Consider the following 22,741-nt stretch of genomic DNA (forward strand, 5'->3'; position numbering starts at 1 on the left):
TTATTTATTTATTTATTTATTTATTTATTTATTTTTTAAGACAAGGTCTAGCTATGTAGTTCAGGCTGGTCTTGAACTCACAGTGATCCTCCTGCCTGAGCCTCCTAAGTGCTGGGATCACAGGTATGTAACACCACACCCAGCTTGAATATATATTTATGATGCTGCATGAAAGGATCTTCAAAGAGTCCTATCTCTCTAAAGTGATAGGACTTTATTTCATGCAGGGTCTCACTGTATTGTCTAGATTGGCCTTGAACTCCTGGGCTCAACTGATCCTCTGGTTTCAGTGTCCTGAGTGGCTGGGCCTACAGATGCATTGGGCTGTGAATTAGTCTCTTGAATTTTAACTTTTTCCTATCATGTTTAAAAAATTAAATTCTTTTATGTATCTTGAAGAAAAATATATTTCCAGAATCCTAAAATAATTTTCCTTTATCCAAACTGAGCCTCCCTTATCCTATGGTTTTGGTCTTCTTCTTTCAGTGGATCTACTAATCAGGCGCTCACTTTGGCATTCAGGCACCGCTGCTGGTGTTTGGGAATATTGTAGGAGGCACGTGGCTGCTGTTTTAAATAATAGTGAGTCAGAAGTGAGAAAATTATTCCCTTTTCTATTCTCTTTCAGTTCTGATTGCATAGGGAGAAAATTTCATTTTGCTTCATTTGGCTTCTCTTTAGTAGTTGTTAATCTTTTTTATTAACAAAGGGAAAGGGAGCCCTGGGTGCTGAGCCCTGGGTAAAGGGGAGAGATCTAACTAGGATGTGATAACATCCCTTTGTTTTCATGGTATTTATTTTTATAGTCACTTTTTATTTATGGCAAGTGATTGTGGTTTTCTGCTTTATGATATTAATATAATATTCTTTTTAAAATAATTTTTTAATTTAATGAGTACATGTTTGCAATTCACGCAGTTTATGAACATCTTGGGGAGTGATTACCTGTACATATTATAGCTTGTTTCTTTCTTTCTTTTCTGGGGGGGAGGTACCGGGGATTAAACTCAGGACCTCAGGACCTTGTGCTTGTGAGGGGGGCTTGGTGCCACTGAGCTAAATCCTCTGCTGGTCTGTTGTTTCTTTTTTTTAAAATCCCCTTCTCCTTCTCTCCCCCTTCCTTCTCCCCTTCCAATTTCCCATCCCCTTTTTTGTACTGGTTGACATTATTTGTTTTAGCTCATGTTATATCATATAGTGTTTACATTAATTGGAGTTATTAGGTTCCTGTACATGGCACATCTTTATTTCTCTCATTCCCCTGCCCCTCCTCCTCACCCCTCACCCTTGATATTAATACAGTGTTCTTTTCTAAATAAATGTCTTTAAGAGTCTAGGTCAATAAGAAATTAATAGGACAGATAAGGCCAAAATCACATAGGTAGTGCCAGAAAGATAGACATTATTGGAAGCCCTATTTTGATAGAAAGAATGGTGGAGATCAAAGTCTGAATATCTAAGTTACAGGACTAGCTCTGCTGTGCTTAGCCATGGGAACTTGGGTGAAGGAATCACTTTGGATATTTGTACAAGGTGAGAAATAGTGGAAGAAATAATGTCCTACTTATTTTCCTGGATCAAAGGTAATGATAGGACAAGGAAATTCGATAAACTGTAGTGGAGAGAGGTGAGAGTGGGCTATACAGGTATAAGGTGTTATTACCATCATCCTTTGCCCCTACGATTAAAAATCCTCCATTTTTTCTAAACCAAAAGAATATTTAAAGTTATATGTGGATTCTGAACCCTTCATTGCAGGTCTGGCTTTTCATGTAGTCACTGGAAAACTTTAGTGATTCTGGGTAGAGATGGGGAGAATGAGTGGGAGAACTGGTGACCACTTGGTCTCCCTTCTCCTGGACAGAACTTGAAGTTGCCTGGGAATGCAGCCCCCGCCCTCAGGCAGACCCTCTACTCTCTACTGAGTCAAATGCACACAAGGATCTTGGGGGTGGCTTGTTGTGATGTATTGTTGTTTGAAACAGGTGTTTGGCTAAACTGGGTAGGAAAAGTTGTGTAACGTATTCTTCTCTTGGATCTTGACTCTGGGGGTTCTTGTGCTGTTTTTTGCAGCTGTTTTTCCTGGAGGATTTGGAGTTTGGCAGGTGGTATCCCATTGATCTGGAGAGGGAAGAGGAAACAGGAACCTTTAGCAATCAGTTGGTCATTTGCTGATTTCTGGCTTTTGGGAGATACTGGGTAAAAGCCCATGGAAGGAGAGAGAATAAAATGACTTGTCCCATTTGGGGTGAGGAATAAATGCTAAGCATATATGAAGTTAATTCACTGGAAAAGGCAGGAAGAATTATTTTTATTAATGGTTCAAAAAAGCCCTCCCATCAGAGTTCAGAAGATTTTAGTCATCAGGAAAGATAGTTTAGTAAGCATTTGTTGTTTTATTTTGCTTTGCTTTGTTTTGTTTTGGTGCTGGGGATCAAACCCAGGGCCTCACACAAGCTAAATGCATGCTATACCATTGAGCTACATCTCCCAGTACATGCTCTACTACTGAGCTATTGCCCAGCCTTGGTTTACTAAGAATTGAATAGATTAGAGAAGACTTCAGATAGAATGAGAATGTTTAAGGTGCCAGCTTTCACAAAGCATTTTACATTCATTTTCTTATGCAAGCTCCACAACAATTTTACAAGGTCAATACAATATTTCCATTTCACCCACAAGAAACAGGCTTTGAAAAGTTTACTTACCCAAGGCCAAAGAGCAAAGTTTAACTGATGACAACCTAATTAAATCCCAGATTTGACTCTAGATATGAGCTCTTAGCCACTATAATACACTGTCTACTAGAATGTCAAGTTGGAAGGAGCTTGAGAAAATTTAGTTCAATCCAAACTGAGTCTAGAAATGAGCTCTTAGCCACTATTATGTTGTGTCTACTGGAATGTCAGGCTTGGAAGGAGCTTGAAAAATTCAATTCAATTCAAATTGTTCATGAAATAAATATGAAAACTGAAATCCAGTGGAATTTCATTTTATTTTTCTCAGTTTGATCATATTAAAGGATTGTGTAGAAGACTGGTAGAAAAGAGGGATAAAGAGTGAACATTTACCAAGGGTCTATATTTAGATTTAGATTGGCATTTAACCTTCACAATCTATGGAGTAGCTGTTGTTCCCATTTTACAGATAAGGAAACCAAGGCCTTGAAAAGTGAAAGCCATTTTTTCTAAAGTCACTAGATCTAAATTATTAGCTCACTAGCTCTTGAATCCAATTCTGCCTGACATTAGGACTGAAGTGCTTCCTATAATACCCTGGCGACTTTCCAAGCTAGACAAGTGAGGTCAATTGCGAAGGGACAGGACAAAGAGCAAAAGATCAATGACGTGCCCTGAAGAGTTGTGAACAGGGAATAACAGGGAAACAACATGTCAGAAAGGTGAACTTACTATGGAGAAGAGATAGGGTAGGGCCAGATCTGGGGGCAGGGACTGCTGCTGTGAGCCCTGGAAACAGGGTAGGCTTTTGGTGAAAGCTTGGAACAGCAATGGTAATTAGTTTTTGTTTCATTTTGTTTTGTTCTTTTTGTTTTGAGACAGGGTATCACTTGGCAATTCAGGCTGGCCTTGAATTCACTATATTGCTCAGGATGGCACTGAACTCACAGTGATCCCCCTGCCTCCTGAGTGCTGAGATTAGGTGTGTACCACCATGGCCAGCAGCAATGATAATTATGAGGAAGCAAGCACTTGAGATTACTAAGGAAGTACCAGAATTTGCAGTTTGATACAAGGCGCAAAAGGGAGCACAGAGGTCTTGAGTCTGAGCATCTGGGCATCTGGGAGATGGCGATTCTCCAGATGACTAAGGAGGAGAGAAGACATCTAAAGAAGAGACTCACCTTAGGAGGGGAGGATGAGGAGGCAGATTTTAGCTATGCTGATTTTCAGGAACTGACAGCATGAAGTTGACTTAAGGATCAGGACTAGAGATGAATATTGGAGAGCCAGGGATCCAGAGGGTAAAGATGGAAAGTACATAGAATAGAAAGTGCATGTCTTTTCACCCATATATATCCTCAAAGTCACCTATATCCCCCCATGATGGGGTAAAATTCTTGATCTTAAAGGAGAAGTAGGTAAGCACACCTCAGTCTGTCCCCTCTAGGTCTGTTTGCAAGCACACATGTCAGTGTGACATAATAGCAAAAAACACAGCTGCGATTTTTCTCTCCTCTCTAGCAAGTCCAGGTTCAGAAGCCCACAAGGAATAGCATAGATTTCAAATAAATGCCTGGAGTTGATCAAATCTTGGACAGTCAGCCTGGGTGTGCATTTTGGTCTTGCCATCACACACCTCCCCAACCATCTCTCCCAAACCTTTTCCTGCTCCTGCTCCCCCAGCCTGTAGTTCCTCACCCGCTCCCCCTTACCTAAAATTCCCAGATACACTCTTTAGTAATGCCTTCACTGTCTGCCAGTAGGGTACCACTTCTGTCGGCTCGCATGTAGAAGCCATTGGGTGCCAGCACTGTGAGCAAGTTGCTCCCCTGAAGTTCTATGCAGAAGTTGAGGGCAAACTTTCCCCAAGGGCGGAAGGTGCCAAAAGATGTTATTGACCAGAACGATCCACCCTGTGCTGGGGAGGGAAGAGCTCAGGTTGGTGGTCTGATTGGAGGGGGTCCTCCAGCAGCGAGGCTTCTGAGGAGGTTTCCTGGGGGCATCCCCTCCTCCCCCAGCTGCCCCATCCTGTGTTAGCAGGTCCTTCTATGGAAATGCAGGAGGACTAACAGTGATTCCCCTGGATCCTTTCTGCCAATCCATTATGGAGCCTTCCAGTGTGAAAAGAGAGATCCTGTTTGTCCTTTTATAGTTGGGGGTAAGGCAATGGCTAGACTGTGAACTAACTCTAGGATGGGGAAGAGGAGCCAACTCACCCTGGAAGTGGTAGATGCCCTGGTGGCAGGGCAGGAGCTGAATGCAGTCTGGCTGATCCATATTGCACTGGATGAGGTCACGTTCTGATGTGGAGCCCACATACCCATACCGACCTCGCAATACAAGGAAGGGGCGGTTGGCAAATCGAATTGCCAGTTCCTCATTTGGGCCTGAAAGAAACAGGAAGGAGTTACCTGGATGGACTGCCTCTAGATGTTTTCCCAGATGGAAGCAGGAGGGGAACACTAATTACAGATGGGTGTTGTCAGTATTTTAACATTTAATGAACACCTGCTATGTGGTAGGTCTTAATACTAGATGCTTGTAAAAGTATCTAGCCCAAGAAATTTTAATATTCTTCTTTCCTTTGGGATAACCTATTTAATCCTCAAAACCATTCTGTGAGGCAACAAAGTGGATAGCACCTTCATTTTTATAGATAATAAAACTAAAACTCAAAAAGGTAGTTTGGTTTGGTAACAAGGAAAATTCAGTGATTGAGTGGGTATGGAGACCTAAATATTCTGACGCCCAACTCCAGTAGTTCCAGTTCCTTTTTAGAAATAAATCATAGTTCATCTCCCTTGAAAAGCATCTCTTGCTTGGAATAACCTGGCAGAAGGGATTCTTGGCTCACCTGGGATGGTGGCATTGGCTATCAGCAGACCATTGGGTGCAATGCTCAGAAAGCGCCCACTGGAGGATTGCAGGATGATCTTTCCACAATTCCAGTGCACACGGAAGAAGGTATCAGACTCCACTGCATGCCCATCAGCCATCACTGCTCTGTTGGGCCTCTGGAGAGAGAATATTGGGAACGTGGACCAGGAGTAAGGACAAACCGTCTCAGCTTTCTTTCTATCATTTTTATTCCTGGACTTTCTTCCTACTTCCTCTGCCCCTCAGTCTTTGTCATTCTCCCAAAGTATGCGTTTTGCTTTAGATCCTTTCAGCAAGGCATGTTGTGGCCTCAGCTCTCTCTCTTCTCCAAGTCTGTGCTGTTTGCCAGAGCCCAGGATTGTTTTAAAAAGGCGCCAGACTATCATTGGGAGATGAACATTGGCCCTGACTCCAAAGTCGTTTTGAAGTGGATTCTAGACATAATAGTGAAAAATAAACTACAACATGTCTAGAAGAAAACATAAGAGAAATTCTTGGCCACTTTGGAGGTAGGGAATGATTTCTTGGGACAAAAAAAGCTGTAAGAATTTTAAAAATTGACAAATTGGGCTTCATCAAAATTAAAAACTTGCTTCTCAAAAGCAAATGAAAGGCAAGCCACAGATTGGGAGAAAACATGTACAAGGTAAATATATTTGGCAAAGGACATGAACTCAGAACTTATAAAGATCTCTTACAACTCAGCAATAAGACAAACAACTCAATAAAAATGGGCAAAAGATTTGAACAGACATCTTACAGGGAAGATATGCAAGTGGCCAATAAACACATAAAGAGATGCTTTAAACGACTAACTATAATGTAAATGCAACTAAAAGCCTTCATGAGAAGGCCTTACACATCCATGAGTGGCTCCAATTAAAAAGACAATACCAAGTGTTGGTGAGAATACGGAGCAATTAGAACCCTGGCAAAATGTAAAATGGTATAATCACTTTAGAAAACTGCTAGATATTTTCTTATGAAATTAAACATCTATCTATCATATGATTTACTAATTCTACTACTGGGTATTTAGCCAAGATAAATGAATATATAGATTCACAAAAAGACTTGAACACATGTTCATAGTAACTTTACTTTTAATACCCCAAAGTGGAAATACTCCAAGTGTTCATCAATAAGTGAATGGATAAAAGGTTATGTTTAGATTAACAAATTATATTCAGGAATATACTCAGTAGTAAAAAGGAATGAACTACTGACATATGTAATATCATAGATTAAGCTTAATATACACACAAAAAGTACATATGCTGTGTATACCGTATGAGTCTACTTACCTGAAATTCTAATCCATAATAGCAGAACACAGATGGGTGATATGTTGGGAATGGTCAAAAGTGGAGAGAAAGGGGCTGTAAGGGGTCAGGAGGGAATTTTTATGGTAGAGGAAATCTCTAACTTGAATGCTTGTGGCATGGCTTCATGGACACACACATTTGTTAAAATCTGCTGAATTTTACGCTTACAATGAGGGCATTTTATTCTTGTAATAAGCATATGTAGTTTACATAATATATTTATAGACTACACACATAATTTATACATACTTTATATAATGTACATATATTTGATATTGCCTCAATAAAGTTGATTTTTTAAAAAAGAGGTTCCGCTGGGGAAAATGAATGTTTGTTGACAGAAGCCTTGATGGTCACCTTGCCACCTAGTCATCTGTCTTGGAGAAAAAGGATGTGTCTAGAAAGGGAGAGCTCAGGGTTGATGGTTTCTTGTTCTGAGAGCCAAATACTTACCTGGGCTAGGTAGCAGCCATTGGTTGAACGAAGTTGCAAAGTGGGGCTCTCACTATTACACTCAAACTGGAACAAGGACATCGGTGTCAAGCATGCAGAGGTAGCGCACACCTCAGCACCTGCAGAGAAAATATCTGTCAGTAGAATTCTAGTCTGACCTCACCTTCTGTCTCAGCTCCAGCTCCATGCTTCATAGTTGGGCTTCCCTTTTCAACCTTCTTCGTGGGGCCACAATAGTCTGGAGAAGACCAGAGTAACTTTTCCCTACAACTCATATCCCTACTTGTCTCTCTTCCACTGCACAAGATATAACCCCTGGGACTCCAGGATCTTCCCTATGAGCAGGTCAAAAAACCCTTGCTAGAGGGGCATGGCAGTGCACACTTGTAAGCCCAGCACTTGAGAGGCTGAGGCAGGAAGATCACTGTAAGTTCAAGGTCAGTGTGGGCTACATAGTGAGTTCAAGGCCAGTCTGAACTATATATGAGATCCTGTCTCAAAAAACAAAAACAAAACAAAACAAAACATTGCTAATTGCAGACACAATTTCCTTTTCTCAGTAGCTACCCTTTCCCCTCTCCATGGCTGTGTTGACCCAGCACTTGCCATATAGGACTGAGATGAACTTCCGAGCCTTTGACCTGAGGCTGACCCAGGTAGGGAAATGTTGTAGGATGAACCACTCTGCACCCTTCATGGGCCTGGAGCCCAGGCCCAGGAGCAGGTGTGAGCCCTGTGGATATAAGGTGCCTCCTTCTCCATCACACAGTGCCACGAGACCTCTGGGCCTCACTTGAATGTGAAAAGCTGTCTGCGATGAGAGTTGGGAGACCAGTCGGTTGACATGGGACAAGAAGTGGTGTGTAGAGGTCTCCAGGTGATAGCATCCATCTTGAAAATGCAACAGGAAGCCACATTCCTCCATGCAAGGGACTGCTGCATCCACCCAGATGCGGCCCACAGTATGGTCAGCCCGGGCATAGGTGCGGTAGATGGGGCTATAGAGGGTCACGTGAACATGCAGAGCTGGCCGGGGGGTCCACATGTGGTAAGCTGAGAGGACCTGGGAATTGCAGAACACATCTGTACCATCAGACTCTAGATAACGACCAGAAATTATGCACTGGAGGGTCCACTTGCCATTCCGGTGGAATTGGAGTAGGAAGCATCCGTGGTGGCTGGTCCTTGGCTGGCCATGGCACACAGAACCATCCCCTTCACATAGAAGGTAGAGGCCTTTCAAGCTCTTTAGTTTTACCACAGCCTGTGTCTCATGCTCATTGCTCACCAGGAGATCCCAGATCTGGATGATCAAGAGGGAAAAGAGGGAAATAGGTGTAGCCAAGTGACTAGACTGAGGAACCCTACAACCATCACCCCAGGACCTCCACCAATATCAACCTCTTCTTGTGCCCTCTTCTTGTGCCCTGTTGTCTCCTTTGCCATCAGCTTGTCCACCTTCCCAGTTAACAGTAGTGAAAAGATCTCTAGGATGCTCCACCACTGGAGCCATAGAAGTCCTCAGGATCCAAAGAAAACCAGATGCCCACGTTCCCCAGCTAACAAAAGTTAAACTTTTCTGCTTTCCTTGACCTTGTCCTTCAAGACCTAATTTTCCAAGAAAAGCTTCCAAGAAAAACTTTGGTTTAAGTTTGACTTTTTATGTCCTCACTTGGTCCTGGATATCACACTCAGCCAATACCTCCATCCCTAGAGGGCTCCTTCTCAACAGAGCAGGAGAAAAGCAAGGGCTCTTAAAAGCATGCCTAGCTCCAGGGATGAAGATGGGAGCAGACTGCTGAGATGTCAGTGTCTGGTTTGTAATTAATTTTGTCATAAGCAAGAGACATTGCTTCTGCCTCACTCTGGCACCCATTACAGAGATATCTACTGTCCTCTCTAAAATGGAGAACAAGTCTGCAAGGGTTTCTAGAATACTCCATTCTCAAACTATAATCAGAACAGAAACACAGGCCTTGCACTATGGTCCAGTTGGTTCAACTTCCCCTGGATGCCCCAGTCCTGCCTTCCAACCTGGGCTCTTGACCTTTCCTCTTTGATGACACAATCCTCCTGTGTTGGGATGGAGTGTAAGGAGCAGTCTGAAGAGAGTTAAGCCAGGCCAGGGCTGAGGCTTCACCTTGGGGGATAGGTTTAACGACCTGGAGTATAAGCATCTTGGTTTGGCAATGGTAGGGGCAAGGAAAGTAATCAGTTTGAGTGGATCCCACTGCCATACACACCACACACTCAGAAAGCTGGTTCCATATGGGTTTGCTTGTTACCTGTCTCCTGCCCAAACTCTTTGCATTAGCTGTGACTGTATTCTTATATGCTTCGAAGGTGAGGTAGGTTCCTGCCCAGCTGATGAGCCCAATTCTTAGGTCCTCTGCCTTTGGGTGTCTGTGCATCCACTCCACCTCATCCATGAGACCAGTGCTACAGGTGATGACTCTGTCCCGCCCAGCCTTCCCCCCACTGGTGAGGTCCCACAGGCCATAGGACCTGGGATAAGGCCTGTAGTACTCACCAGATGTTCCCACAGGGAACTTCCCAGGCTTGCCTACAGGCAAGCACCTCTGTGACCCGGGAGCATTGTGACTGTGAAGGCCACCTTTTATCCCACCACAATGCAGCAACATCAATGCATGGCCAAGGGGAAGTGTGCCCAGATCCTCTGCCATTTACCTCCCATGTCACTCCAGGCAATAAGCTAAGCTGAGCTGACTAGGAATCAGAATGGTAGTCTGTGACTTTAGGCATGTCCCTCTTTTTGCCTGTTTCTCATTAGCAGGACAGAAATCAACATATTTCCTCCCTAGGAAATGGATTCTGCCTGGCTCCCTTGTGGTTCAAATATTTTTTCAGTTCAAGAATTTTCAGCTTGGATTTTTTTTCAGATATCCAATAAAAGTCGATCAGCTTTTAGGTCCTTGATAAAACGAGGCCAGAATGTCTCAGAAGCATTTTGCAAGGAGTATGAGGGAACCCCAGATAACCAGCAAGAATGAAATGATTCAGATTAATTGGAAAGGGCTGGCTCAGGACCATGCTAAGAATGGCTTGGGTGGAGGGAGCCCCTGGCTGTACTGCTGGTGGGCAGGTCAGCTGGCTGGACAGCTGGAGTTGTTTTTCAGGATACCAGCCTTTCCCCTCCAAGGAAGCTCCATTGTCCAGTGGTCTTTGGGACACTTCCTGCAAGGCACGAGGAACCCAGGCCAGAAACATGAAATTAAAGGGGAAAAAGACAAAAAAGAAATGATGGCGGTAACAATGCGTTCTATTTCATGTTTGCTGGGATCCTAAGGGAAATGGGACAGTTAAACCACAGTCCTGGTTCTTTACATGCACTTTCTGATTCTCCATACATGGGGTCTTCCCAGGTAGAAAGAGTCCCAGTGGTGCCCCATAAGAAATGGTAATTCCCTGGCTCCACCAGGGTTTTGCAAATCAAGGCTAACAGGTCCTGACTAGCTCTAGGTTATTTGGGAAATTTGAAAGATGCATATTGTTGGGCCTCAGACTAGTCCTCATGAATCATCTTGTGGAATGTGCCCAGGACCCATATTTTTTTTTTGGTACTGGGGATAGAACTTGGGTCCTTGCACTTGCCCAGCAGGCAGCGAAACCACCAAGCTAAATCCCTGGCCCTGGGACCCATATTTTTAATGCATATCCCCTCCTGTGTCAAACACAAAATCATGAAGAACTGTTTTATGTAGATAACAAGATGGAAAATAGTTATATTGCTTGTGGAACCATAATGGTAAATCCTGTTACCTTCCACTCATGTTCTGAGGAAACAGCAAATACTCCCTGCTCCCCCACCCCCAACCTGGAACCCCTACTGGTATTTCTAGTTTAAGAGTAAAGCGGGAGAAGCTGGACTAGATGAGTGTGCACATGTATGTTGGCCCTGCAGCCTCAGCTGCCTTAACTCTCTTCCACGCTGTCTCTTTGCATCCCATAAACCCAGCCTCTGGCTTCTAGGCCACAGACAACACTGAGTACAAACCACAGCAAATTTATTACTCAATATCCAGTTTCACATCATAGCACCACCCACAGCCCTCACTTTCCCCCCCAAACCTGGCCCCAAGGGTGCAGCCCAAACAGAAAAGAACAAAAGTAAACCCAGATTCCTGCTTCTCTTCTGGAAAAGGGGGCCTTGGCCAGGAAGCCCTTCCACAGGTCCCAGCAGGCAGGAGGGAGGACCCCTCTGTGCCCAGAGAGCAGGGCTCCAGGCTCCAACGACAGAGAGAACATGCAGGCAGGAGCACGAGCAGAGGCCTGTCTGTGGGGAGGAAGAGTGGAGGCAAGAGCACTGCCTGAGGAGTCCGGGAGTCTTGTCATCCCCGGGATGCACACGGGAGCTTCTGGGCAGCAGGGGCCTGCCCCTGGCTGGTTAGCGCTTTGACAGCTCATGGGACAGCCAGTCCAGCCCATCATACAGGCCTGTGCCTTGAGTCGCACAGGTGGCCTGGACGTACCACTGTGAGAAGAAGGAAAAAAGGAAATCAGCAGCAGGGAGAAAGGGGTGCCTTTATATGCTTGCCCCAGCCTGTGGGTCTCCCAGGACAGGTAGGGCCCACTGTGATGGGGTAGGACCCTCACCGTGCGGCTGCGCAAGTGCTGTAGCCCCAGCTTGTCGGTCAGCTCGCTCACGGGCATGGCATTGGGCATATCCTGCTTGTTGGCAAATACCAGCAGCACCGCATCCCGCAGCTCATCCTCCTGGAGCTGAGGGAATGAGAGAGGGTGGAAACTGTGGTTGCAGGGGATCCCCAGGCTCCCTCCTAGCTGCTGTGTTGGGGAACCCCCTTTCTATTTTTTTTGTAGGAAAAATACAGTATCATGTGATCATGTAATCTTGAACACAAGACAGAGTTTTAAATGAGCTTGAGACCACCTCAGCCAGTGGTGGCAAACCTCACACATGGGCCAAAATTTCTATGTTGAAAAAGCAAGTATATGAGGTGCCATTTCTTTCTACCACACATAATTTCCCCCTCCCTACCAACTTTTCTGACTTGGATATAAAGGCATGAGAACGTGTGGAAAAGGTCAATCCTATCCCAAACAGGGTGAGAAACACCAAGTGCCTTGCGTCCACAAAGAAATCCACATTCCCTGCCTTCGATATGTGTGGGGAGTTCCCTGACTTCCACTCTCTTCCACAGAGATCTGATTTGACTCCAATCTTTTGGCTCACTTTCAAGGATCTGGGTACTCACCATCTTCTGGAGTTCATCAGCAGATTCCTGGACCCGCTCTCGGTCATTACTGTCTACCACAAAGATGAGGCCCTGGGTGGAAAGGAAGAATGGAAGGAGAGGCAATCACTCCACCCAGGCAGTACTCTAACCTGGCCCTTTCTCTCTTTTCTCATCTTTAGCTGTGAGAGCCCTCCTTATCTAGCAACGTTCCTTGAAGGCTCTGTACAAACTAGAGACACCACTATGAAGGATACAGCCTGTACTCTCCAAGAAGCAGTATACCTAACAGATAAACAAGGGACCACGGAAAGATACTTGGGAGCTCAATCAGGCAGCATGGGCTCTGAACACTGCTTCCCAGGAGACTTCTCAGGTCACTAGTCTCAGAATAAGATGAAGGTGAGTTCTGAAGACTGAGCAGAGGCTAGCCAAGCAAAGCCGGGAAGGGGCATGAGGGGGTTCTTGGGCCAGTCCTTCTATCTCTAACCCCTCTTCTCTGGAGCTGGGGAGTCCCCCCTCACACTTCACCTGAGTGTTCTGGAAGTAGTGCCGCCACAGAGGTCGAATCTTGTCCTGGCCTCCCACATCCCAGACTGTGAAACAGATGTTCTTATATTCCACTGTTTCCACATTGAAGCCTGCAGATAATTTGCGGGAGGAAATACGAGAAAAAGTCCTGAAAGGAAGGAACTCACTAAAGCTATTTGGATCTCAGCAGGGCACAAAACCAGAAGGGTTTGGGAGCGGAACCCACGGGGATCAGCGATCAACAAATGGGCAGGGCTAAGCTACATCCACCCCGCCTCTGGCAACACCCGCACATAGAGATACCGCAACCCACTTCTCCAGTAGCGGTATCTGGTGTCACGGTTCGCTCCAGATAAGGGCCTGGGCAGGACTGGTTGCTGATCTGGACCAAAGAGGCCAGCCGCGACGCTCCCGCTCCTCCCTTCCTCCCCCAGGGCTCACCTATGGTGGGGATAGTGGTGACAATCTCCCCCAACTTCAGTTTATAGAGGATAGTAGTCTTGCCGGCCGCATCCAAGCCAACTGCAAAGGAGAGGGGTACAGGAATGGACCTGGGAGCGAGGGAGCCCCCTAGAGACCAGGGAAAGGGAGAGACCAGGCCAGCCGGCGGGGACCGGGGCGGAGAGCCCGAGAGCCTCCAGGTGCGCGCTGTTCTCCACCTTCCGGGCCTGGAGGAGCAGTGTAGGCGGCGGGTGCCAACTCCTACCCCTAAGGTGGGCGAGGGACGGGAGAGGCCTGGGAGGTGAGGGACACGGAAGGCCGCGCTCCTTTTAAAAGTCATCTCCAAGGGCGGAATCCTCCCTTCTTAGCAGCCGGGCTGGGGCGGAGGGAGCTCACCCCACCCAGGCCCACAGCTCCGGGTTTCAGTCCCCGGGACTGCACTGCAGACCCGGGTCCTCTGGAGAGCTGAGGAGCCTGAGGTTAGGAGGTGGGTAACTCGGGTCCGAGAGCCAGGTGAGCGGGGCTGGAGGGATGCGGGGGCGGAGGGCTGCGCCGGGGCCGGCGGCCCACTACGGGCCGCGAGCTCGTTCTGTCTCACCCATGAGGATCCGCATCTGCTTCTTCCCGAAGATCCGCGAAAACAGCGCGGACACCGTGAGGCCCATGGCGGGGCCCGAGGGCGGGGGCGGGGGCGCGGGCACCGACGCGGGTTGCGGGCTGGAACGGGCCGGCCGCTGGGGGATGGGGCGCAGCAGCAGAGGGGGAGGTGTCGCTGCCGCCTCCGCGCGTCCGGGCCCGCCCGACGTCACGCGGCCCCGCCCCTGTTTCCCCGCCCCCTTCTCGGGGCGGGGCAAAGTGTAGTTGAGCGAGACTCCGCATTCTGGATGGGACGCGCGCGGCAGAGGAGGTGGCTGGCTGGGGCTCCCCCGTAGTCTCAGGCGAACCTGTCGGGCCTGTGACCGCTGAACTGGGAGCCTGAGGAGGACTGAGGAAAAGCTTCATCGCTCCACAGCGGCCCTCTGCTGCTTTCTGTCGTGCCTGGCAGTTGAGCTCTGAATTGTGTCCACCCACTCTGGGCTCGGGTTTAGATCCGGGAACTGGCAGTACAGACTGCCAGCACCCAGTTCAGAGTAGCGGAAGGGGCCTGCAGGGGTCGTAGTTCTCTCTTTGGCCCGCTGAGCCCCTCGGCGAGGACTCTGCGGGGAGTAGGTGGAGATCACTCCAGCAGTGTGCCAGAGTGGTACAGGAAGATGCAGGCTGCCTGGCTTCCTTAGTTACTTAAAACGCCTTTTTCATACCCCAGTCAGCAGAATCAGCGGGAGAACACCCAGCCGCGGAGATATCGCTGCCCCACTCGTAGGCTCCTAGAGAACTCTCCCTTCATTTCCATCTCCCTAGGAACCGTGCCTTTTGGTTTCGGGTCAGGCAGCTTTTCTAAAGTTCCTTCTTTGTCACCGACTTGCAGGTCTGGATTTTTTGCAATTTTTATTTATTAGTACATGCGTGCTGTTCATAATGATTACATTCCTTGTGTGGAGTTGGTACGTGTACATAACACATCTTAATTCCTTTTTCATCCCCCTTCTCCCTCCCTCCTCCATCTCTTGGTACCCTTCCCACTTGGAAAGGATCTGTTTCCTGTTTTGGTTCTTATATAAGAGAAACCATGTGATATTTAAGCTTGTGTGTCTTGATTTATTTCATTTAATATTATGGTCTCAAGGTTTTTGGGTTTTTTCCTACGTTATGGCAGAGTAGTACTCCATTGTATAAATACCACATTTTCTTTACTTATTCATCTGTCGACAGACATATAGGATGCTTCCAAGCTTTAGTTATTATGAGTTGTGCTGCTATAAACATGAGTATGCATATATCTCTGTAATATGATGTCTTTAACTTTCAGGAACATACCTAGAAAAGGAATAGCTGTGCCAAATGGAATTTCTAGTTTGAGTTTTTTGAGGAATCTCCATTCTGTTTTTCATAGTGGTTGTACTAGTTTATATTCCCACCAAGAATGTAGAAGGGTTCTTTTCCCCCAAAGTCCTCACCAGCTTTATTATTTCTTGATGATATCCATTCTTTCTGGAGTAAGATCTGGGTTATTAATGCACACCTATCCAAGATTTTCTGAGGGTCTTGTCTCCCTAGGCCTGCAGGGCTTCACATGTAACCTGTCATTTTAGCATCTGAGGAGAGCAGTTAGATGGGAATTAATGTCCATTTCTTCTATGGTGGAGAGTGGATGGGTCAGTGTCAGGCATCTAATACATGCATGTTGGGTTGAACTGGACTGAAATGGAGTTAGGTCAGGTCTATTCTGTATTCCTAGTGGGCTTCTAGGATCAATTACTTATGGTGTAGACTGGAGCCGAGCTGGCAATTTGAAAGCCTTTCCTCAATAAATGTGTCAGCACTGTTTCAGCCCTTAGGCTAAATAAATCTCAGATCTACCTTTTTTTTTTTTTTTTTTTGAGGATTTGCCTTCAACTATCTCCACAAGCCTTTTGTCATTTTCTCATTTATAAAAGGAAACTTATACTTGTTCTAACTCCAGGGTTATAGCAAGATTGAAACGATGAGCTAATGCCACTGAATGTTTTGTGTGACACACCTGGATGTTGGGCTACTAAGAAACTTAGTCTGAACAGACCTCCAGGGCCTGCTCCATCCTATGCAGCAAAGTCTGTAACAGAACTGGATGTGAGTGTATGACTTCTTGGTCACAGAAGCCTTTCCTAAGGCTTCTACAAGGTTTAAGAGTTCATTTGAAAGGTCCCTAGTAGAATAACAGAGCTAGCAGTCACCAAGTCAGGTTAATTCTACATCTTAAGCTCTTACTAGCTCTTTCTCGATCCCTGTTGTCACTACCCAATTTCATGACCATCTCTTTCCATGACTGAAAGATGACTCCTCACAGGTCTCCTGCCCTTAGGTATCTCCATCATACCCCACAAGTTTTGATGAGCCCCCACCCCTTGAGATTAAAATTTTTTAGTTTCTTACTGTTACCCAAATTAAAATCTAAATGCTTAAGCTGGGTCCCCACCTATTGTGCTAGCTCCATCTATTGTCACCTTTTTGTAACCTAAGATACTGCCTTGAGATTATTATTTTGGTTCCCGCATGAGTTAGGCTCTCTGATACCCAGAAGTCCTTTGCAATCACTTCCATGTGCCTGGAATGCTGGTTTCATCTCTAGTTAGATGGGCAATCATTACTCATCTATCAAAATCCCAAAGTATTGTCCCTGAGATCCTCTGTGTGCCCCTCCTTGACAGACCTCCCTCCTCTTTCACAACACTCTGAATATAGCCATACATACTGGTATGAAGCGGGACCTACTTTTTTGCATATCTGATTTCTTACTAGATTGTGAGCTGCTCAAGGGCAAGGCCATGTCTCTTCATGGTAGTATCACCTACATAGCTCTTAGTACGTTCCAAGTCAGACTGACTGCACCAGCCTTCCTAAAATTACTAGTTGTGTTACTTAACTTCTGACTTTTGTTCCCATATCTGTAAAATAGCGCTAATGATACCCTCTGAACAAAATTTTGTAAAGACTAGCAGAACTTGTGAGGCTTCTGGTATACAGGTGGCATTTAGGGTGGACCTGGTGGCTAGCCACTGCCCTCTACAACTGTGGAAGATACTCAGCAGAACTGAAGATGGGTACCAACTATAATGCTATAACGAGGTGCCAAGCGCCGTGCTAGAAAGGGCTGCAATTTTCCTTCGTCTAAATGAGTCTTAACCGACGTTTAGGGACATAGGTTCTGAATCCCAAACAGCTGGACGAGTCTCACTCGGATGTTTACAAGGAATGTAGTGCCACGTCGGGCCCCCCCTCCCGCCCCCCAGCTCTCTGATGTAGCCCCAGGACCAGCTTGGGCGCCCTTGCCAAACCAGCTCCCGGGGTTCAAGACTGCACTTGCTCAGCTCTTCCCCAGAGTCGTCACCTACAGCTCCCAGTCCTGCCGTCTTCCGAACAAGCCGCCTCCAACCACTAGAGCGAGAAGCCCCGCCCACCACCGCTCCTTGGAGGCGGAGTCCGTGGCGTCCTGCTGTCGTCACTTCCAGCGGACCCGGAAGCGCCTTGTCGGCGGCCCGCGACACTTAGGAAGTCGTGATGGGACAGAGTTCAGTGTAAACCCTTGGCCGACTGTAGGCCGAGGGGCCCGGCCCGGGTTGCTGTGGCCGGAACAGGAGGAGAGGGTGGAGCGGCTTCGGGACCAGTGCGGGCGAGTCTTGGCTGTGTGGTTCTCCCCTGCCAGCGTCTCCCCGCCTCCAGGGTAGATAACTCGCTCCACGCTCTGGGCCTGAGACCCAGCGGGCGATTGTGCCAGGCTGACACTCGCCTTGCGTCCGGTCTCCGACTGTAGGACACAACGAGTGTGGCCGGATAGGTCTCACCGTGTTGCTTCCAGCCCTTTTGTCTTCCGCGGTTCTCTCTTGGGCCGCCAGAACTCTTGACTTGGAGGTACCCGCTTGGATTCCCCATGGAGAAGTTTGGGATGAATTTTGGCGGCGGCCCGAGCAAGAAGGACCTCCTGGAGACCATAGAGACGCAGAAGAAGCAGCTTCTCCAGTACCAGGCTCGGCTCAAGGATGTGGTCCGCGCCTACAAAAGCTTGCTTAAGGAGAAGGAGGCTTTGGAGGCCAGCATCAAGGTGCTATCGGTATCCCACGAGGCGGATGTGGCCCTAACAGGTGTCCAGCCTTCAGGTCTCACCTTTCCTGATTCTGTGGATGACCGGTGCTCCACCCATAGCGAGGATAGCACTAGTACTGCCACTAGTTTGGATACTGCAGCCAGTCTCCCCAGCACCAGGGGTGAGCCTGGAGTGGAGGATGACAGACTGGCCCGTGGACTGCCACCTGCAAAGTCCGAAGAGGCTAGTGGGTCAGAGAGTGGCGTCAGCAGTAGCAGTGGTGATGGGACATTTGCAGGTGGTGAGGTGGACAAAAGACTGCACCAGCTGAAGACCCAGTTGGCTACTTTGACAAGCTCTTTGGCTACAGTCACACAGGAGAAGTCTCGCATGGAGGCTTCTTATCTGGCTGACAAGAAGAAGATGAAACAGGATTTAGAGGAGGCCAATAAAAAGGCAGAGGAAGAAAGGGGCCGCCTGGAGGGAGAAGTGAAGGGGCTGCAGGAGCAGATAGCAGAAACCAAAGCAAGACTTATCACACAACAGCATGATCGGGCCCAAGAGCAAAGTGACCATGCCTTGATGCTTCGTGAACTCCAGAAACTGCTGCAGGAGGAGAGGACCCAGCGGCAAGACTTGGAGCTAAGGTTAGAAGAGACTCGAGAAGCCCTGGCAGGGCGGGCTTATGCAGCTGATCAGGTGGAAGGGTTTGAACTGCAGACCAAGCAGCTGACTCGTGAGGTGGAGGAGCTGAAAGGTGAGTTGGAAGCCATTCGAGATGAGAAGAATCGGCCAGATCCCCGGCTGCAAGAGCTTCAAGAAGAGGCCACCTGCCTTAAGAGCCTTTTCCAGGCTCAGTTGCAGCAGGAAATAAGAAAGGTAATTATTCATGTTTCCTTCAAACATTAATCGCTTAACCCAAAGTGGAAAATAGTAGGGTTTTTTTTTCTCCTCCCCCTTTTGATGCATCTGAAAAAATGAGTCCTGGGACATCCTGTTCTGTGCTGTGTTAACAGTATCTAGAGAGTGACCTTCCAACAGGATGTGGAGTTTCGGAGTGTGGCCAGGTCTGAGCCAGATGGTTTTGAGCCTCTGGGCATTGGCATCTTACCAGCCATGTGCTCTGTGAAGAATAGTGGTTGCAGCTGTACAGTGAAAGGTATGTACCTATAGGTAGAGTGGCCAAAGAAATAACATCTTGGAATTGTTTCAGTCAAGATTTGCTTGTTTTAGAAAAGTGCTGTTTTTTAGTGTCACCTTTCACTGTAGAGAGAAATCCAACTCGGGTTTGAATTTTAGGAGTACTAGAAGAAAAGAATGTTATGTGATTTCTTAATAGGATTTGGGGAAGCACATGATAAGATAACAAGAATGTAATTTATATTCCAGCTCTGGAAAACTAAAGCAGAACAATAGCAGATATTCAAAGGAGCTTAATATTGACATTCCTAGTTTCCTAGGTCATCCCAGTACTGTGACCCTTTTGCTCTCCAACCTCCAAACCTTGCTGTAGGGCTTTGTGACTTTTCTGAATTCATTTTTGTCTCTTCCCTTGTTTTGTAGACAGCCCTTGCAGAGGATCAGCTCCGCCAGCAATCTCAGGTAGAAGAGCAGAGGGTAGCGGCCTTAGAGAATCAAATATCTGAAGTGTCTGAACTGCTGGGCACCTATGAGAAAGCCAAGCAGAAGGACCAGCTAACCATCCAGAAACTAAAGGAGCGCATTCTGCAGCTGGATTTGGAGAACAAGACACTGGCTCTTGCAGCCTCCAGCCGATCCCCTCTTGACAGCCATGGAGATGAGTCCAGTCTGGATGTCAATGTCCTAAAGGATAAGATGGAGAAGCTGAAGAGGCTGCTGAAGGTTGCAGCCAGGAAAAGCCAGGTGACCCTGGATGTGGAGAAGCTCTGTGACCTGGAGATAATGCCCAGCTCAGAGGCTACAGATGGGGAAAAGGCTACTACAATTTATTACCAACAGGAGCTGAAACAGCTAAAGGAAGAGTTTGAGCGTTACAAGATGAGGGCCCAGGTTGTGCTCAAGAGCAAGAATACCAAAGATGGAAACCTGGCAAAGGAGCTGGAGGCAGCGCAGGAACAGCTTGCAGAGCTGAAGGAGAAGTATATCTCCCTTCGGCTGTCCTGCGAGGAGCTTGAGCGCCAGCACCAGCAGGAGGCTGAGGACTGGAAGCAGGAACTGGTCCGGCTACAGCAGCTTCACCGGCAGGAGCTGGAGCGCAGCCAGCTGGACTTCAGGGACCGCACACTGAAACTGGAGGAGGAGCTGCACAAGCAGCGGGACCGAGCCCTGGCTGTGCTCACTGAGAAGGACTTGGAGCTGGAGCAGTTGCGTTCTGTGGCCTTGTCCTGTGGGCTGCCAGGTCGCAGAAGCCCTGTAGGTGGTGGGGGTCCTAGGGATCCGGCTGACACATCTTCCGCAGATAGCCTGACCCAAGCACTACAGCTTGCTGTGGCCAATGAGCCTACGTTTTTTCTATATGCTGAGCAGTTGGCTCGCAAGGAGGTGGAGATCACATCATTGAGGAAGCAGAAATACAGGCTGGAGGTAGAGGTACACCAGTTGCAGGATCGACTCCTGGAGGAGGGGGAGCAGCATCGGGAGGAGGTTGGAGCCCTGCAGAGCCACATCGAAAAGAACATCAGGGACCAGAGCAGAGAGGGAGCCAACCTGGAATACCTTAAAAACATCATTTACCGCTTCCTGACCTTACCTGACAGCTTGGGGCGCCAGCAGACTCTCACAGCTATACTGACTATTTTGCACTTTAGTCCAGAAGAGAAACAAGTGATAATGCAGCTCCCAAGCAGTGGTAGCTGGTGGCCTTCTGGCAAGAGATGATACTATGTTCCCTGACTCCTAACATCTCTGTGCCTCTTTTTTGTGGGAAAGAACAGGCTCTGCTTTTTAGTGCCTCTTCTCTTATATTATCATTTCTTCACTGTGTTGACCTCAGAGGAGTTTCAGTGTGTGATGGGATTCTTTGCCAAATGCCATTAATGCTGCTTTATCCTTGGGTCCTAGAGATACTAAAAGTATTGGGACAGCATCTTCTGGTGTGAAGGGGATTGGGGGAGGGGATAGGACTGAGATGCAAAAGTTGGGGAAGTGGTGAGAATCTTTTAAAATAAGATTTTTTTTTTGGTTTTAATATTAGGCTCCTGGTGCAGGGCTAGGAGTACATGTGACTCCAAAAGGAGTTCCATGTATTTCACCCATCTCATCTCATCTCAGTCCAAGGCTGGTCCATTGCTGCCCCAATTCTCTGGGGACATAAAGGCAGACTAGAAAATTTGATGTAGTGACAAGTTGTCCACTTGTCCCTAGAGCTAATGAATAGCTCATCTTGGAACTGGGAAGCTTAGTGTAGTTAGACCTAGGACAACTTAAGTGACCTAGATAACATACTACTGAGGATCCTGAGCACCAGTTTGTTGGAATTTCTTGAATGACCTACCTTTGACTGGGTAGGGTTAAAATAAATCTCACTTTTCTCAGCCTTAATTTATCTGTCTAAGGTTGGCCTGAGATTGTGAGTGAATGACTTCACTATCTTCTTAATGTTGAGCTTGCATTAAGAGAGAAAATCCTGGGGCGGGGATTTAGCTCAGTGGTTCTGGCACCTGCCTTGCAAGCACAAGGTCCCAAGTTTGATCCCTGGTACAAAAAAAAAAAAGATAAAATCCTGGCTTTTTACAGAGTGGCATTCCCAAGGTAAGCTCTGATCCTGCTTGGAAGGAATTCCCACCGAGAATTGCTCCCAGCTGTTTTTGCTGGACAGGGACGAAGAGATTTGCTGCAGAAAATTCCGAAAGATTGCCATGACCCTCATAAGGAAGTGGTGGAAGTTCAACTGAAGCTGGGGTGGGGTACCTTCAGCCCTATGGGATGGCTTTATTCACAAATAGAAAGAGGGATCTCAGAAAACTTGGGTTCTATTCTATTTCCCCATATGCTCTTGGTGTTTACAGAGATCTTTGGACCTGAAAGACCAATGCTTGGCCACTAACTGGACTGTTATATATACATGTATCTGTCTGTTATTTTGTCATAAAGGTCTATTGTGTGAGGGTTTGGGGATAGCAGACTTTGATTCACAGTGTTCTAAGTGGGAAGTTAGGTGACTTTGGTTCTGTTTCAACAGAAGTGATGTATTCACATGAAAATAAACCATGGAATTACTAAACCTGAGTGACTTGACCTGTGTGTTTCCTTAATGGTATCTATATATCTGATTACAAATAGAATGTGAATAGAAATGGTGAATGGAAAGAATGAAAATGTTATTTCATTGTTAATCTATAGTTTGAATATAGGGAGAAATATGTCAAAAATACATGTGTGTATATTTTGTTGTTTTTTGAGACAGAATTTCACTATGTAGTTCAGGCTGGCCTTGAACTCACGGCAGTCCTCCTGCCTTAGCCTCCTGAGTGCCACCATGCCTGGCACCTCAGTATATTAACTGCCTCAGTTATAACATGATTTTTTTTAGTCTGGAATTTGTGTATATGTTTGTATATAAGCAGCTAATGGCTTTAGTGG

The 22,741-nt window shown here is 46.9% G+C and overlaps 3 protein-coding genes across 5 annotated transcripts; 1 reads left to right on the plus strand and 2 right to left on the minus strand.

Annotated features, from left to right (window-relative positions):
* Window positions 1-931: 931 nt before the first annotated feature.
* On the minus strand, window positions 932-11,166 carry Fscn3 (fascin actin-bundling protein 3). 3 transcript variants are annotated; one of them, XM_021237577.2, is made up of 7 exons: window positions 9,622-11,166; window positions 7,943-8,639; window positions 7,337-7,455; window positions 5,536-5,695; window positions 4,898-5,068; window positions 4,394-4,594; window positions 932-2,121 (listed from the first exon to the last, which is right to left on the minus strand). In XM_021237577.2, the coding sequence occupies exons 1-6, from the start codon at window positions 10,018-10,020 to the stop codon at window positions 4,428-4,430; spliced, it is 1,713 nt and encodes a 570-aa protein (XP_021093236.1). In that variant the 5' UTR covers window positions 10,021-11,166; the 3' UTR covers window positions 932-2,121; window positions 4,394-4,427. The 3 variants fall into 3 exon arrangements, with proteins under 3 accessions (XP_021093236.1, XP_004856463.1, XP_004856465.1); XM_004856406.3 differs by having other exon boundaries at window positions 4,394-4,599; XM_004856408.3 differs by lacking the exon at window positions 4,394-4,594.
* Window positions 11,167-11,344: 178 nt separating this feature from the next.
* Arf5 (ARF GTPase 5) lies at window positions 11,345-14,347 on the minus strand. Its single transcript, XM_004856411.4, has 6 exons — window positions 14,120-14,347; window positions 13,522-13,602; window positions 13,081-13,190; window positions 12,571-12,642; window positions 11,951-12,076; window positions 11,345-11,828 (listed from the first exon to the last, which is right to left on the minus strand). Exons 1-6 carry the CDS (start codon window positions 14,184-14,186, stop codon window positions 11,742-11,744), a joined length of 543 nt encoding a protein of 180 aa, XP_004856468.1. The 5' UTR covers window positions 14,187-14,347; the 3' UTR covers window positions 11,345-11,741.
* Window positions 14,348-14,473: 126 nt separating this feature from the next.
* Gcc1 (GRIP and coiled-coil domain containing 1) lies at window positions 14,474-22,387 on the plus strand. The gene is made up of 2 exons (XM_004856409.3): window positions 14,474-19,057; window positions 19,742-22,387. Exons 1-2 carry the CDS (start codon window positions 18,026-18,028, stop codon window positions 21,035-21,037), a joined length of 2,328 nt encoding a protein of 775 aa, XP_004856466.1. The 5' UTR covers window positions 14,474-18,025; the 3' UTR covers window positions 21,038-22,387.
* The last annotated feature ends 354 nt before the right edge of the window (window positions 22,388-22,741 follow it).

Source organism: Heterocephalus glaber, unplaced genomic scaffold (assembly GCF_053883595.1).
Source record: "Heterocephalus glaber isolate CG9 unplaced genomic scaffold, H.glaber_assembly_v1.0 deba00000546, whole genome shotgun sequence".
In the NCBI taxonomy this organism is placed as follows: Eukaryota; Metazoa; Chordata; class Mammalia; order Rodentia; family Bathyergidae; genus Heterocephalus; species Heterocephalus glaber.

Coding starts and splice junctions, on each gene's coding strand:
- Fscn3 (XM_004856406.3), bottom strand. CDS start 10,020: ATGGCAGAGGATCTGGGCACACTTCCCCTTGGCCATGCATTGATGTTG. Junction 7,456..7,942: donor GTTCATCTCAGTCCTATATG/GCAAGTGCTGGG, acceptor TTTTCTCTGCAG/GTGCTGAGGTGTGCGCTACC. Junction 5,069..5,535: donor AGCCAATGCCACCATCCCAG/GTGAGCCAAGAA, acceptor TGTTTCTTTCAG/GCCCAAATGAGGAACTGGCA.
- Arf5 (XM_004856411.4), bottom strand. CDS start 14,186: ATGGGCCTCACGGTGTCCGCGCTGTTTTCGCGGATCTTCGGGAAGAAG. Junction 13,603..14,119: donor GCAGATGCGGATCCTCATGG/GTGAGACAGAAC, acceptor TCTCCTTTGCAG/TTGGCTTGGATGCGGCCGGC. Junction 13,191..13,521: donor CACCACTATCCCCACCATAG/GTGAGCCCTGGG, acceptor AATTATCTGCAG/GCTTCAATGTGGAAACAGTG.
- Gcc1 (XM_004856409.3), top strand. CDS start 18,026: ATGGAGAAGTTTGGGATGAATTTTGGCGGCGGCCCGAGCAAGAAGGAC. Junction 19,058..19,741: donor TGCAGCAGGAAATAAGAAAG/GTAATTATTCAT, acceptor CTTGTTTTGTAG/ACAGCCCTTGCAGAGGATCA.